The following is a 15,480-nucleotide window of genomic DNA, read 5'->3' as shown; positions in this document are numbered from 1 at the left end:
GCCAGAGGAAGGCAAAAGAAAACATTTAATAATGAGGGACAAAGGGCAGAAAGGTGCACACCAGGCAGGCAGGTTGGGACAGGGCATGCCACCTTCTGAGGATCTCCAGAGAAGCTGTGTCCACCAAGAACATTGCAGGAGGGGGCAATGCTGGCCATGGCCAGGACTACAACACATCAGTACAAGGGTTCAGCAGAACTGCAGGAAGGCAGGGAAATGTCTGACCAAGGCCCCACATGACCCCCTAGGGCAAAAATAAGACAGAGACTCCCAGGAAACTAGCTGGGTATAATGGGCCCTGGTTCCTACTTTGGGTCTGATATATGCTGAGACAGGACTGGAGGTGAGCATTCTGGGCCCACCCACCTACCTTCCAGCGGTTCCCACACTCGTTGCAGACAACATAAGTGGTCATGGGCTCATCGGAGCTGCGGGTCTGCACCTGTAGGGTGGGTGGCTGAATTCCTGATTTTGCTGCCCTAATCTGGACAGTACTGGTTTCATACCCCTTGATCTCTACTGATGACTTGATTTGAAATTTCCCAGTGACCTCAACCTTTTAGAACTAGGCCTATGGGCCTGAACAACTGGGCTCAGTAGAGTCCAGAATGTCAGATAAGTACAGAATTCCCAACAGGAGGGTCTATATAGTGAAAGGATCAGCAGAGATGCCAGTGGCCCTGGCCATCTGGGAGACCCAAGAGAAAACCTTATCTCACAGGGCCAGTTCTTATAAGTAGTGAGGACTGAGCTATCCTGCCCTCATGCATGCCCTATTACAGATGATGGCAGCTTCCACAAGCCCTGGAACAATCTACCAAAGAGACCATCTTAATTCACTCACCTCTTCCCAAGTACCCAATATCTCTTGGAGTACACATGGTCTCCCCGGAATACTTCAGCCTCCCCCTCCATAGCAAGGTCTGAAGGTCCCACAGCCAAACAGAATACTGCACTCCTGTCTCTCCATGCTGGGCAGGGCCAAGCCACCTAGCCCTGCCACAGAACCCCAGACCAGCAAAAATAGGGACATGGGTGGTATCCAAGAAGAGGATGGGTGTGCCCTGAGGTCCCAGCCAAGGAAGATAGAGTGGACCCCAACCTGCGTGTAGGTGCAGTTCTTCTTCCTGCACTTGCTGCAGGTGAACAGGTCGGTCTGTGTGCCACCTGTACGGGCCATCTGATGTTCACGGATGGCCTCCTTGGTCATGGCCTTGCGGATCTCCTTCAGCTCATCACTGGCCATCTCCTGATAAAGGGGCCAAGTGTTCAGTCTGCAGCTCTGCAGAAACATCCTGCCCAGCCCTTGCAGTGGGGCTCACCTCTGATGTCATCACAGCTATCTGCTGGGGTGTAATGGCACCACACAGCACATTCCGCCGCAGGCCAGGGTTCTTGGCATCTTTCAGGTTGGAGATTCGGCTCCGCACACGGTTCTTGTACTTCATGTCTGTATTTCCCACATCCAGGAAGATGCGTAAGGGTATTTAAGGACCCATCTGAGGTTTCTGAGCTCCATCCTCTCCTTGGAGTTATAGGAATGAGTCTACCCACTCAAGCCCTGTGGGGGAACTGAGGGGCTATAGTGTTGTACCTTCTCTAAACCCATTCCTGTTTGAAGCCCAGATCTACCTATGAAGTAGTCACAGCCCTTTACCTATCCATGGCCCAGGAAAGGTCAGGGGACCACCCCAAGAGAGCACTGGATAACCTACCAGTGGTGTCTAACAGCTACTGGAGAAGCACAACTCAGTGACCTACAGACTCTACCAGAAGCCTCTGACCCTGTATACACTGTACAAAGGATATACTCCTCGATCTGAGCTGACAGATGCTCACAGTCTACACCGACGGCCATGTGGTCATCTGCAAGAGGGAGCCCTCATTAGTTTCCCCCACTGGCTTTTTCCATCTGCCACGCCTCTGCTTGCACAGAGCCCTAGAAGCTAAATATGACACTTGCATTCCTGGGAGACAGTTCCCAAGATACGGGTATTCTGGTGACCCCAAAAAACCCAGCCTCCTCCCTAGGTCACAGTGGGCTAAAGAGAAGAGCTATGTGGCATTGATGGCACATGCCTTTTATCCCAGCACTTGGAAGGCAGAGACAGGTGGATCTCTGTGAGTCTGAGGCCTAGTCTACAAAGCAAGTTCCAGGACAGCCAGAGCTGTTGCACAGAGAAACCTCTAAAGCAGGCAGAGGCCCAGGCCACTCTGTGAATTTGGACAAGTGTCAAAATCCAGAGGTTGTAATACTCACGGTCCGTTTTCAGGGCCAAAGTCAGCATTTCACGGCATTTGTTTCGTACAGCATCACAGGTGATGGGCACTGGGGGAAATGTGGTGATCCTCGGAGTGGATGAAGTTCTAGGTGGGTCTGGCTTCTTGCAGCTAGAGAGACAAAGCCTGCTGGGCTCAGACTGAGCCTGTTAAGCTAAGTTGTGCTTCTCCAGTAGCTGTTGGACATCATTGGTGGGCTACCCAGTACCCTCTCTGGGTGGTTCCCGGACCTTTCCTGAGCCACAGGTGGTCCCCAGAAAAGCAAATGTGGATACTCTGCTGACCTCCAAAGCCCATTTGGTCTATCCTGACAGACACCCAGCTAGGCCCAGTGACTACATCCATCCTTAGTTCAGCCTAGAATGCTTATGTGCTCTGCCCTCCTTGTCAGAGAAGGGCATTGGCTAGAAGGTCCACGGTGAAGCACAGATCACTCCCCAAGTGGATGTCAGATCCTTCTTCAACAATCAGTGTCTAAGCAATGCTCCCTGGTCAAAAAGAACTGAGATATTCTTGCTAGCTCCAGAGTGTCTGCTTCCCAAGAAGCCTAGGACATGGGCCATGCTGTGAATGCCTCTCTGCTAATGGCAGAACCAAGCCGATACTTCTGGTTGCCTGGAGTAAAGATGAGGTGGGGGGTCACCCAAAGTCAAGTCTTAATGTCACAGGTTACCCCACACAACAGAAATGAAATTGGGCAAGGATCTCAGGTCTGGGTCCAGTAAAAGACTTGCCCAACAGTCATGCTATACCCACCAGGCCCTTTCCTCTGGAAATCGGCAGTCAGGTGGCTTTCTGGAGCAAAATCAACTGTACAAGCGTGCTAATGACCTCAGGACATAACACCATATCAGGACTGCTAGTCTGGAGTCCAGAGCATAGGCTGTTGTGGCCTGGGCCCAGCCTCTAGCCACTGCTACCATCTGATCAAAGCAGCTTCTCATCCATAGCCTGTAACTAGCAGTGCCCCTAGTCTCCATGGTAACAGGTCTGCCCTGACCATCTTTAAGGCAGAGGTGTGACAACACTTGAATGTGGAGATATGAGCTGTGCCCACCTATAGCTCCGGATAGCATTTGCATGAGGGATGCATTCACCAATCCTGCTGAGCAGCAAAAACATAGGGTCTAAGGAAGCAGGCAAGGGGGCCTAGGGCCAGGCCTGCTCCTGATGGGTAGCGACTCCTTACTGAAGGTCTCAGTGATGACATTGACAGCCAGGCAGACACAGGCAGACATCTTAGATGGGCAAGAAAGGAACTGAGCAGTGGGGCAGTATTCAGCACGAGGCTATAACTTATAAATGGTGCCCTGGAGAGGGCCTCTCCCTCAGGGCAATGCCCAGGCAAATAGACATCAGCCTTCTTTTCCCACTGAGGAAACTGAGGCAAGAGGCAGCAATGTATATACCTGCCTTCAGATATGCTACCTGAGATCCGTAGTCCCTGAGGCATCCTTTGAGGACGATGTGGGCAGAGGTGTGCCCCTCCCTTGATCCCTGGTCTTGCCATCAGAAACATCTGCCATTATCAGAAAATAGATGGTGTAGACTGGTCAGGAGCAGGCAGACAGGTGCCAGCCTGGCCTCAACCTGGCCATTATAACTACAGCTTAAAGTCATTAGACAAGCAAGGTGCCAGGAGGCCACCAGACCTTCCTCCCAGTACCCAGAAAGCATACCAGCCGCTTCGGGACCCACCCTCCTCAAGCCCCACTCAAGCAAGCTGCTGTGGGACTCTTTAGGTCGAACATGGCCAGAAAGCAAGCATATGCCTCATAAAAGGCTCCTTCTGAAAACACGGGCAGGGCCTTGCCCAAAACCTGAACTAGGGACCAGGAAAAACTTACACTGCTAGCCTCTTGATGGCCATGTGACTGTAAGGAGGGACCGATCCTGGGTTGTCTCACAGAGGTACAGACAGAGCCCAGGAATGGTTGCCTTCCTAATCAGTAGGAGCATCTCTGCAGCCTACTTGTCCACTGTCCCCACAAACAGCTGCTGTCTGCCTAGCTCACCTTTTGCATAGGTAGCGACCCCACCTCCTCCTTCTTCAGCTGGAGCATCCTGACCTGGACCTCCTTTTCTGTTGACCTCTCAAAGCTTGAAAACCTCCTTCCCAACATAACCCTTGTATCAATAGTCATGCCTCCCAGGCTATCCCCCTCCCTACCACAACAGATGACATCCATCTTCAATTATCCTCATCCACTTCCAGCCCAGGGATGGGTACTCTCTGGCCTGTTTTTTGTATCCCATAACCAGATAGCCTGAGTAAGAGCATCAGAGCCAGCACTCTATGCTGTGCTGAGCAACAAGAGTCACCCTTTACATTCTGATCGCACCCAAGAGCTTCTTCCAGGATTTGATGAGGGACTTGGCCAGCGCAATGAGCTCCTCGTCCGAGCTCTGCTTCCGTAGGGCATTGACAGACATTCCAACACGGGTGGACTGCAAGGCAAGTGTCCTGGGTCAGAGGTGGTAGGGGCCTGCTCCAGAGGCAGATCCTCACTAAGGACTCTTGGCTCCCAAAGAAAAGGGTTGGGAAATGGGCAGGGACAGAAAGACACCTCTCCCAATGGCTATGATCTCATTTGGAACCCAGAGCACCCCCCTCCCACCTCACTGATCACCAGAGAGAATCAGAAACCCTCTCCTTAGAGCAGTTGTTTATGCCAGCTAAACCTTGTGGGAATATATAAGGAGCCCTGCTAGATTGCTGTCTCTGGAACCATTTTAGACCAGGACCAGAAGAGCTTACCTGGAGCAGGTGTAATGTAACAGGCATGGCCTTCAGCTCCCGCAGCAAATCCATGGCTCCCTCCTGGAAGGAAAAAGTACTTTCATAAAGGACCTTAATGGACAAACACACATCTTCCTGATCATTTAGGGGACAATTTACATGTCAGAAAGGAAGCCACTCCTCTACCTTGAGAAGACCAGAGCACTGCACACATGGTCCTACATCACAACAGGGGCTTTTTACTGCCCCTGCACTAGGGCAGGAATAGAAGCAAACAGCTTAACAGTGCTCTCCTCAAAGATCAGGTGGTTTTTCACCCTGTATCTGTGGTGACCTCCAGACCTCATGGTAACCACACCAGGTCACTGAGCAAACTACTAGAGAAAAAAATGCCCCAGTTCCTGCTCAACATGGAAGAACACTCAGAGATATAACTCAAGTTCCTTAGTCTTAGTCCATCTATGCCGTGATGGTAGAGCAGCCTCTCCTCAAAGTGCCCATCCATCAGTGTAGCACTTCTGGATTTTTTTAACACACAATCCTGATTTTCTTCCTCTGCCCAAGCTCTATTCTTCGGTATCTACAGAAAGGCTGCACCTTGAAGGCAGGTTCCTCCTCTTCCTATCTTAAAAACCGCACTCTGCTTAAGACCGCTCTTCTCCCTAGCAATTCAAAGCTTTATTCAAGCACCTCTTCCTACAGTGAGACAGATTCTTACAACACCCAACACTGTTGTGCTTGCCGTCCTCCACGTTGCTACTATTAGCTCGTGTGTTTTTGCATGCCACAAAGAGGCAGAGAGAACCCACCCAACCATTCAAACCTTCCATACTAGAGGCAGTGGGAGGGTCTGGGGCTGACCTCCATTCTGGGTTACTTATCTGCTCAGACTGCAGCCCTGTTTCATGGCCCTAAAGCAGATCCTGCTCTTGGGACTGTACACCAATCAGCCCTGAGGTGACTTCCTGAGAAGACCTGATCCTTAGAGCCGGAGGCACTCATTCCCAACAGCTCTGTACTCCCACCCTGAAGGTCCAAACAAACCACCAGCTGCTCCAAGGAGCCTCTCAGGTTGCTGCAACATCCTGGAACCTCTGCCGTTTCCCTTCTCCTACTGTACAGTCCTGTCTGTGTCTCTACCAGTTCCCAAGTCCCTATAGAGTCCCACCCCATCTCCAAGTTCCAAGTTTGTCATTTGGATTTAATACCCTTAGAGGAAAAAAGCACCAGCAGGCCTCTGCAGCCTAGGTGATTGCGCAGTGGGGCTGTTTCAGGTGAAAAGGGGAACCTAACCCTCTTCCTGGCTTAGATCCCATCCCTCTACCCCTGACCAACAGGAACCCAGGGCAATCCTGCTTATCTCCAAAAGCTGTCCTGCAGCCCTCCACTTCAAGCACAGTCCTGGGGAGGCTGTACAGACTCATAACTCAGCCACCATCTGGGCTGCCCTGGGATTGGTGCCGCGGATGGGCGGGTCATACTTAGCCTTAAGGCCACCTCCTGGTCCCTTCCCACCCACGGAAGACAAGATGCAGGTGCCATCATCCCCTAAGGATGCTCCCGAGTGACCAGGGTCGGAAGGCAGGCTAGACTGCCAAGCCCACAGTGCCTCGGGGCAAGGCTAGGGACAGAGTCAGTCTACTAGGGTCTCAAGGACACAGGTTCATTTCGGAATCTCTACTGTCTACCTACACCGACTTGCTGCTGCCTGAGGCCTGAGGCCTAAGCGGGGGTGGGGGGGTTATTAGAGAAACCTGGTTCTGGAGGGTGGGGGTAGACATGGGAGACAACGGCTGGGCTAAGAACGCCCGCGACCACCGCTGGGCGATGGGGCAGTGGGCAGATCTCAAGTCAGCTTGGCGTCCAGTGCGAAGCGGCAGTCTCAGGACAAGGTAGAGGGCGGGCCTGGGGCAGGGGTCTCGACTGGTCTGAGTGTCATTCTCCCCGCGGGTGGGTTCAGCGGGTCTACGCGGAGCGGGGGCCCCAGGATCCTGGCGGCCCGCGCCCCTCACCGCGCTCTTCCTGGTCACCATCTTGTCCAGCCTCCGGGCGATCCGCGCAATCTCCTCCTCCTTGCCCATCACCACCTCGGTGGCAGCGGGTTGCGCCGGTTGCGCCGCCCGGCCCGACCTCGGCTGCCGCCGCCTAGATGCGCGGAACAAACCTCCGCCTGGCCGCCGCGTGCAACACAATTAAAAAAAAAAAAAAAAAAAAAAAAAAAGTCTCCGCCCCCGGGACCACAACTCCCAGACGACTGCGCGGCATGTGGCGCGCGGCCCGCTGGAAAAGGTAGTTCCTCCGTACGCCCGCGGAACGACCGCCTCACACGCACCCTACCCACCCCCACCCCCGAATGGCAGGGAGAGGGTGGAACTTGACGGGAGGAGTACCATCTGAGCCGCTTGTCCTGGCGGTGCATTTCTCCTTCGCTGGTCGAGTCCGGTCGCCTCCACTTCCTAGAAGGGGCGAGGCGTCGGGACCTCTCAGCTCAGCCCTACACCCTGCTGGACTTGACACCCTTGCATCGTTACCAAGCCAGGTTTGGGTCGTTCTTGCCTCTGCGCAGATGCGGCGCACACTGGGAGGTATAGCCCCTGGACTCTGAAAAGGCCTCTTGGGCAAGAAATCAGGCTCTGAAGTCAACCTAACAAGGTGAAAATCCCAGGTTCTGCTCGTTGCTCTACGTCTCAGTCTCCCAGCCTGTGAAGTGAGGATGACAGAGTGATCAGGATCATCCGATTCACATTAAACACTGAAAACAAGGCAAGGCAATCAGGTACCGCGGCAGTGCCTCAGAAACATCATAGCCATGCCCAGGGAAGGAAAAGAGGTACTTGGCTCCTCTTCTGTGCAGCAGATGGTAGCAGGTGTGCTGGTGCCAGAAGACAGTTATCTGAATTGTTGTACCCACAGTTTGCACCACGAGGCCAGGGTGCAAATGGAATTTACACATGGCCTGGGCTGCCCATTTAATCATTTATGACATCTTCACCATAAGAAAAAAGTACGGAATTTCTTGTAGGTAACAAAGCTTTTCCAGGGGTGCAGTGATGGATGAACACAGCTCTCCAGCTTCCACACCAACTCTGATTCTGCCTTTTACTGGCGTCTGGGCCCTTGCTCTAAGCCAAACCCAACCAAACAAGTTCTGGGAGAGGGAACCCTGTGTTTGAGCATTGAATTGGTACAGAGCTTGCAGTAAAGGAGCCACCTGACCTTCAACCATGTTGTGTTTGGTTGAAGGGGCTGTCCACGGTGGAGTCGTGGTCCCAGTGATGAGCAACAGCAGCCTGTAGGTGGCAGGAGCAACCCACAAACCTGCTCAGGCAATGCTCCTTCCAGAGGAAAGTCCAGTAGATCACCATCAGGGGAGCTATGATAACAAAAAAAGCCAGATAAAAGATGTGTTCATTCCTGAGGGGTCCTCACTTGTGGGGTTGGCACTGACCAGCCAGATATTTCCACATCCCAGCCTTAGAAAACTTCATTCACTGAGCTGGGGCTTAGCTCAGTTGGTAGTGTTTGCTTAGCATAGAAGCAGCCCTGGGTTCAATCAGAAGTACTACATAAAACCAGGCATCACAGGTACCAGCCTGGGAGGCAGAGGCAGGAAGATCAGAAATTCAAAGTCATCTTCAGATACATCTCCAGTTTGAGGGCAGCCTGGGCTACATGACTAAAACAAACAAACCAAAGCCCTAATCCCAGACCCTGCAGGAGCTCCAAATCCAACCTCTGGCCCTTGCTCAGAGAAGTCACTCCCACATCAGAACCTTCACCCCCACCCCCACCCCCACCCCCAGCCACACACCTTGCTGACTTTGGGAGTTTTCTCTTCAGTGAACCTCTCCACCAAACACTATCTGGACATCACCAGGTGTTCATTCCAACATGGTGTTGTCCTCTACTCTAGCCCTCTGAAGGTGATGGAGAGGGACACACTTGCCTACTTCTAGGAGATAGCCTTGCCTACCTTTCCATCCTATCTATCACTGGGGTCTTTCCCACGCCCCCAGAACACCCAGATGAGGCTCCTTCACAGGTCACCGTTTGGCTTTTGCACCCAGCCTTCCTGGGGTACACCCAATTTTCCTTAATAGCCTGTCCCTTCCTTAGTGGATCTCCAACCTCAGGAGCTCTCAATGAGCAACACAGCCCTATCTTAGGGCCCCTGGGATGGAGATATCCCAGCCTGAAGGTCTGAAAAGGGCAGACAATACCCTAATGAGGTGGGATCATGGGACATCCCCAGGGTCTGCCCCACCGGGCCAACTGCACCTTTGGCCCAAAGCCTGCCCTTCCCCCTTCCTCAGTTCAGGAAACAGCGGAAACTCAAGCCATTTATTTTTCTATTTGTGATCCCTACCCCACATCCCAGTCTGCCCAGAGCTGGCCCTGACCCCAGTGGTGGCCTGAATGCTTCCCCTCTGGCCAAGGCAGGGCGGTGGTGGGTGGGAAGACTCACACGGCCAAGCTCACACGGAGCCCCTTCTTTTCCCATCCTCACAGACCAGGAGGCATCCTAAGCCCCAGGAGGTCCTGCTCCGGCCTCCATATGGTCGTCCCTCCTCTGCACCAAGTTCTCAGTTCCTCCAGCCCATTTTGGGCTTGCAGGTCTCCACCATAGGGTTCCGTGGCTCTGTATCCATAGCCAGTCCCACCTCAGGCCTTCCATGGACACTGGCTTCTGTGATCAGACAGGGCAGTGACCAGTGACAGATAAGAGTCTCTGGTCATTTGGGGGTAGAAAGTGGAGCCTGGACATAGGGATATTGGCTTTGTGTAGATGCCAGCTCTCTGAGCCTCAGTATCCTAGTCTACAGAATGGGAAGAGCCATGGGCTCATGGAAATGTCTGTTTGGAAAGTCCCCCGACAGCCCACAGCCTGGCCAGGGTCCAGCTTTGCCCCCCCCACCACCACCACCAGAGGCAGGGCTAGGGAGGCAGGAGGCATCCCCCAGAGGCCAGTGAGGCCCTAGCTGCAGGCTTGCTCTAACAATGTGAATGTGCTTCCCCCACACAATTCCCAGAAATGCCGCCCCCCTGCCCTGCCAGCCCGCCAGCCTGGCGGCCACTCCGCCCTCCTACTCTAAGGAACCCCAGGCAGCCACAGGGTCAGAGGCAATGGATGAAGCATGGAGGTCTGACTCAGAGGCAGCAAACCTGTGGAATTCTAAGGCAGCCTGCCTGCTTGCCTGCCATCCTGCAGAGATCAGCCTGAACAAAGTCAGCCATAGCTAAGCCCCTGCAGGAACAAAGCTGTGCTGAGCCTGTGGGATGCCAAGTCACTGAAAACTCTTCTCCAGTCTCATTCAGAGGAAAAAGCAAGATCCTTCCAGGCTCCACTGGGCCTCTTGATCTTCAGTCCTTATGCTTCATCCCGGCCCTTCCATACACCTGCTCTTCCCCCCCCCCCCCCGCCCCCCGCCCCAGTGACTTTAAAACAGCTCCCCATCTGTGGAGCATGCTTTTTGTATGGTTTCTTCACATGTTTCTTTCAGTGTGGGCTCAAAACCCACTCATGAAAAAACAGGATGTAGATACTGACATAGCCCCTTCTCATACCTAGTACTTCCAATATGGGCTTATTTGTGGATTTATTGATTTTTAGCCTTTCCACACCAGAATGGAAACATCTCACAGCAAGGATTGGGGCTGTTTGTTCTTTTCCAGTTTCCCACCTCAGAAGACAGTCTAGTGCCAGCAGGGGCTTCAGTAAATTTAAAAAAAAATGAATTCTGTCTCTGAGCAAATGAGAGTGGAAGTCCCTAAACAGCCAGCTGGTTCTCCACCAAAGACATTTGTCACCAGCCAGGAAAAGAAGGAAGAGAGAGAGAGAGAGAGAGAGAGAGAGAGAGAGAGAGAGAGAGAAGAGAGAAGAGAGAAGAGAAGAAGGAAGGAAGGAAGGAAGGAAGGAAGGAAGGAAGGAAGGAAGGAAGGAAGGAAGGGAGAAAGCATGCAAAGCTGGGTGTGATGACTACACGTACAATTTCAAAACTCAGAAAACAGAAGCCAGCCTGAACTACATAGAGTTCCAGGGACACCTTAGTTAGCAACATTTTTCTTTGTTTGTCTGTTTGTTTTTCAAACAGGGTCTCTCTACACAGTCCTGGCTGTCCTGGAACTCATTGCAGGCCTTAAACTCACAGAGATCCACCTGCCTCTGCCTCTCAAGTGCTGGGATTTAAGGTGTGCGCCACCGTGCCTGGCCCAGTTAGCAACATTTTAAAATAGAAGAAAAATTACTAGAAGAGAGAGAGAAGAATGGGGAGGGAGGAAGAGGAAGAGGAGATGGATGTATTCTTTCTCTGCCCTAGTCTCCCTTTATCTCCAGCCCAACATGGCAGGGCATTCAGAATGGGTACTACCTCCCAGAAGCCTAAGAGACTCGAGTATGCCTGCAATTAGCCCACCTTAAAGGCAAAGGCCCACTCATGAAAACAGAGGCAGCAACATCCACAGACCCAGGTCATGCACCGAGCTGAGAATAAAAGCAACTATTTATGTAAAGACCCGCAGTTCTGAGGTGTGGGGGCGGGGCGAGGGTGAGGCCAACGGAATGGGCGAGAGCACCGGCCAGCAGGGGTTGGGGAAACTGGACAGAATGTCTGGCGCCTCCTCAGCCCAGTGGGTTCTTTCTGGCCTGAAGGCCAGCCTTCCTTCCTGAGCGGCTGTTTCCTGGCTCCGCCCTGTTGTCGCCACGGAAACCCATGAGTAGCCGGGCTCCCCAGCCAGGTTCCCATGGAGCCCCTGCAGAGCAGGAGCAGCAGTGCTGCTCAGAGGCTCATACATAGTAGGCGGCTGCATTGGAGGACCCAAGTTGGCCATGCAGCCCCCCTGAACCAGAACACTCCAAAATGTTGCACAGCAGCCCCAGCCTTCTCTCATACAACTCACCTGACAGCCCACCTAGCTCTCATCTAGTGACCCTAAAAAGTGGACAATGCCTGTGATAACACCCTGAGCACCCACATGCCCACCACAGTATAGTAACTGAAAACTCTGGAACATCCTTCAAAGGATGTCTGATCCCTGGCCCACCCACAGAACCCACTCTGTTGCATGTGGCTTACTCTCATATGTCCATAGCACTCTGGTCTGCCATTATCCATGGTGACCTTGCAGTAATAAGTTGCATTTGCTTCTCCCATCCCTACTGTTCCCACCCAGTCCTGCTGGCCAGAGGGCACAGAGTGGATGAGAGCCAAGCCATCTCTACACAACACCCTGACCATCATTCTTTTTGTTTGTTTGTTTGTTTACTTGTTGGCTTGCTTGCTTGTTTTTTGAGACAAGGTTTCTCTATGTAGCCTTGGCTGTCCTGGAACACTCTGTGGACCAGACTGTCCTCAAACAAACAGAGATCTGCCTGCCTCTGCCTCCCGAGTGCTAGAGTTAAAGGCGTGTGCCAACACCACCTGTTGAGCATCATTCTTTACCTAAAACAGCTAACACTGGTGCCCCTCCACTAGCCCAACACCCACTCATTCCAACACTCCCACTCCCACCATGCTATGATTGGGAACTGAACCTGTGAACTTTACCAAGAATCCAACATTTGAAAGTACTTCTACCCACTCATACACATAAGCTGAAGGATTTTTAGGCTAGGGCCTAGCTCATCTAAACCAGAACTATCCCTCTCTGTTCTAAGGCATCAGACTGCCAAAGGCTCTGACTCCAGGAGAGAAGTAAAGGTTGGTCCTAGCTTCATATTCCCCCAGCTCCAGCCACCAGAGACTGGGATGCCAGCAAGGTTTGGAGCCAAGAGTGGTATGTCAGAAGAAAGGTCTGAACTGGAAGGCTAGCTGCAAAAAAGACTCATCCACCTGGAGCTCTGTTGCCCTCAGACAGGGACCCCACCTCACCCTTTGGGAGTGGGAGGGCCCAAGCCCTAAAGGACTATGTAATTGGTCCCAGCCTCACTGCTGTACAGCAGCCAGAGCTGTCTGGTGGGAGCCTGGGAGGTCTGTGCCCAGGCAGTGCTTGGGAGGTCTCACCACCCCCAGGCAGAGCAGAGCCAAGCCAATCCCCCACTATAGGCACCAAGGGGAACTACCCAGCATCCTTTTCAGGCCTCACGGAAGCCTGGGGTCCAGAGAAGCTGAGGAAGGAGAGTAGGTGTAAGCAAGAAGGAAAGGGGAATAGGGTCCACTTGACACCCAGGCCAGCCCCATACTGGCAGAAAAGATTTGCCCTACCATTCCAACTTTCTAGGGGCTGGGGCTATAGACAATGGCCTTGCCATAGGTAAGTGCCCATCTAAGCCAAGCTAGACTGAAGTGGAGTTCCAATGCAGATTTTCCCTTCTCTCTTCTGCCAGATCTTCATCTAACAAAGAAGCCTTGGGGGGTCCCTTCTTAGGGTGCTGAGTACATGTTTTCCTGAGTAGAACTTCCAGTCCTCAACATCTGAGTTCCTATTCCCTTATAAGAGAGTCCATCATGTCTGACTCCCAAGGACTTGGGCAGTCTCTAGCACTAGGGTCTACCTCTCCCCATACCCTGGGAACTTGACAGAGGCACACATGTAGACCACACACAGACACACAGACATTCACATGGAATGTCCCTCTCCTAGCATAGCTGGCCACACCCACAGCAGCCCTGTACAGCCTTGGGGAGTCCCTCCAGCCCTGGGGCTCCAGGGTCAGGGCCACCCTGCTGGCAGACTGAAGCTACCTCCCCCATTGCCCCATCTGGAGGGAGGGTGGGAGCTGCCAGCACCACCACTGCCAAGAGTGGGCAGGGAGGGTAGCCTGACCCTACAGAGAAAAGAGGCACCCCACAGGCTCCTGCCCAGCCCAGCTCACAGGATATGACAGGCTGACATTTGAGCCACAACTTGCCTATGAGGAGGGTCATTGGCTGGTGCCAGGAGAGGTGGGTGCTAGAGGGCTAGGGAACAATGAGGTTATGCTGGGTACCCTGTTCAACATGAGGCTGATTCTGAGTTATCACAGAACTCCAAGTCCTCCTCAACATATGAGGCTGCAGCAAAAGAATCCGGGGATCCTTTCCCAGAGCCCTAGTGAACATCATCTCAAAATAGCTGTTGTCCTGGCTGAGTCAGGCTCTGGGGACTCTAACCTGTATCCACAGCTATGGAGTAAGGGTAATTTCTGACAAAAACTGATGGAAGTGAGGGAATATTAGGGTAGCTCTTGTCCTTTGCTTTGTTTGTTTGTGGTACTGGAGATGGAACTAGGACCTTTTGCATGCTGGGCAAGCACTCTACCACTGACCCATGCTCCCCCTCCCCCTCTAGTTCTTTGTGCCCATTCTCAAAACGAAAATCTTCACACAGCTCTTCATGTCCTCACTCACCATCCTCCTGTACCACCTGTTCAGTCTACCCACCCACCTAGACCTGCCAAAAGGGAGCTGATCATTGGCAAGGTCCTGTAAACATTTTCACCTTGGTGTCCACACCACTGCCTGCCTTCTGAGAAAGTACTGAGTTGCCCCAGTAGTCCCACCCTACTCAAAGTTCATGCCCCTGCAGCAGGTGCCGGACCTATAATGGACCCTTTATTACCATATCTACATGACAAAATATCAGGTCATAATATTCATCATCATTAGTCTGAGGGATTATAGGGAACTCTGGCATCTCCCCACGGCGAGAGTGCTCAGAAAGAAAGGGACTACTCAGGAACAGCACAGGGTGCTGTAGGACTCATAAGAACAGCCCCAGAAGCCACACAGACTCTCTCTCAATGCTCAAGGTGGGATATCCTGACATGATAGAGAAGGCTGCCGAGTGTCCAGGGTACATGTAAGTGGAGTTAGTCACCTGTCACAGACAGCTGTCAAGAACGTTGGCTTTTCCTCTATGAAGTTATACATGGCAATGGACAAGGGGCAACTCTCAGAAGAAAGCCGTTTCTAGAGGCCAGATCTCTTCCTGGTGGAGTGTTCGGAAAGATAGAAAAAGAAAATGAGTGAGGGCTCTTTTGGAAAACACCCAGTTTTCCTGTCTCACCTGCCCAGGCCCCTGTCTCTTCCTGAGACAGCTGTTTGGCCTGGGTAAGGAAACCAGCTTACAGTAGCCCACACACAGAAGCAGGGACTGGCTGTGTCCTGTGCCTACCAGTCTACCTTTTCCTTGTGGACCAGGTCCATGTTTTGCCTTGTCCCAGAATTTGGGTATGAGAGAGGGATAAAAAGGTCCACTTTTCCCCAGCCTCAGGGGCAGAACTTGGGAGAGGCATTCAAACTACCCAACTGAGCTCAGCATCTGGGAGGGTCAACCGACAGGAAGAGGCAAGAACACCTCCAAAATCCCATCCCCTTTCCCGAGGTGCACGATGAAAATGACCTCCCAAGAACTTGGTTCTAAAATAAATCTTCCTTCATCCAATCTAATGCCGCTGCCCTCTCCCCTCAATACTGCCCGGGGGTCTGTCTCTGTGGGTGGGGTGACAGCTCCACTCTGAAAACTGACAACTCTGGGGAACC

At 52.6% G+C, this 15,480-nt stretch overlaps 1 protein-coding gene across 5 annotated transcripts; it reads right to left on the bottom strand.

The window, feature by feature from the left end:
* Nucleotides 1-7: 7 nt before the first annotated feature.
* Tcea2 (transcription elongation factor A2) lies at nucleotides 8-15,465 on the bottom strand. Of its 5 annotated transcripts, none has more exons than XM_052724113.1 (13): nucleotides 14,816-15,465; nucleotides 8,237-8,393; nucleotides 7,411-7,720; nucleotides 7,033-7,190; nucleotides 5,039-5,101; nucleotides 4,623-4,728; nucleotides 3,709-3,799; nucleotides 2,261-2,391; nucleotides 1,810-1,866; nucleotides 1,323-1,477; nucleotides 1,103-1,249; nucleotides 371-442; nucleotides 8-244 (listed from the first exon to the last, which is right to left on the bottom strand). In XM_052724113.1, exons 1-13 carry the CDS (start codon nucleotides 14,866-14,868, stop codon nucleotides 167-169), a joined length of 1,578 nt encoding a protein of 525 aa, XP_052580073.1. In that variant the 5' UTR covers nucleotides 14,869-15,465; the 3' UTR covers nucleotides 8-166. The 5 variants fall into 5 exon arrangements, 4 of the variants coding, with proteins under 4 accessions (XP_052580073.1, XP_052580074.1, XP_052580072.1 ...); XM_052724114.1 differs by having other exon boundaries at nucleotides 8-198; XM_052724112.1 differs by having other exon boundaries at nucleotides 8-442.
* Between the last annotated feature and the right edge of the window lie 15 nt (nucleotides 15,466-15,480).

Source organism: Peromyscus californicus, unplaced genomic scaffold (genome assembly GCF_007827085.1).
Source record: "Peromyscus californicus insignis strain IS unplaced genomic scaffold, ASM782708v3 Scaffold_7__1_contigs__length_154581171, whole genome shotgun sequence".
NCBI lineage: Eukaryota > Metazoa > Chordata > Mammalia > Rodentia > Cricetidae > Peromyscus > Peromyscus californicus.
The sequence above is the reverse complement of the archived record's forward strand: the minus strand, read 5'-3'. Positions and strand labels throughout refer to the sequence as shown.

What these genes read in the sequence shown, in the direction of transcription:
- Tcea2 (XM_052724111.1), bottom strand. Translation starts at nt 14,868, where the DNA reads ATGTATAACTTCATAGAGGAAAAGCCAACGTTCTTGACAGCTGTCTGT. An exon ending in TGGTGACCAGGAAGAGCGCG is followed by an intron (nt 5,102 to 7,032) that starts GTGAGGGGCGCG and finishes TTTTCCTTCCAG; the next exon opens with GAGGGAGCCATGGATTTGCT. An exon ending in TAGCTGTGATGACATCAGAG is followed by an intron (nt 1,250 to 1,322) that starts GTGAGCCCCACT and finishes CCCCTTTATCAG; the next exon opens with GAGATGGCCAGTGATGAGCT.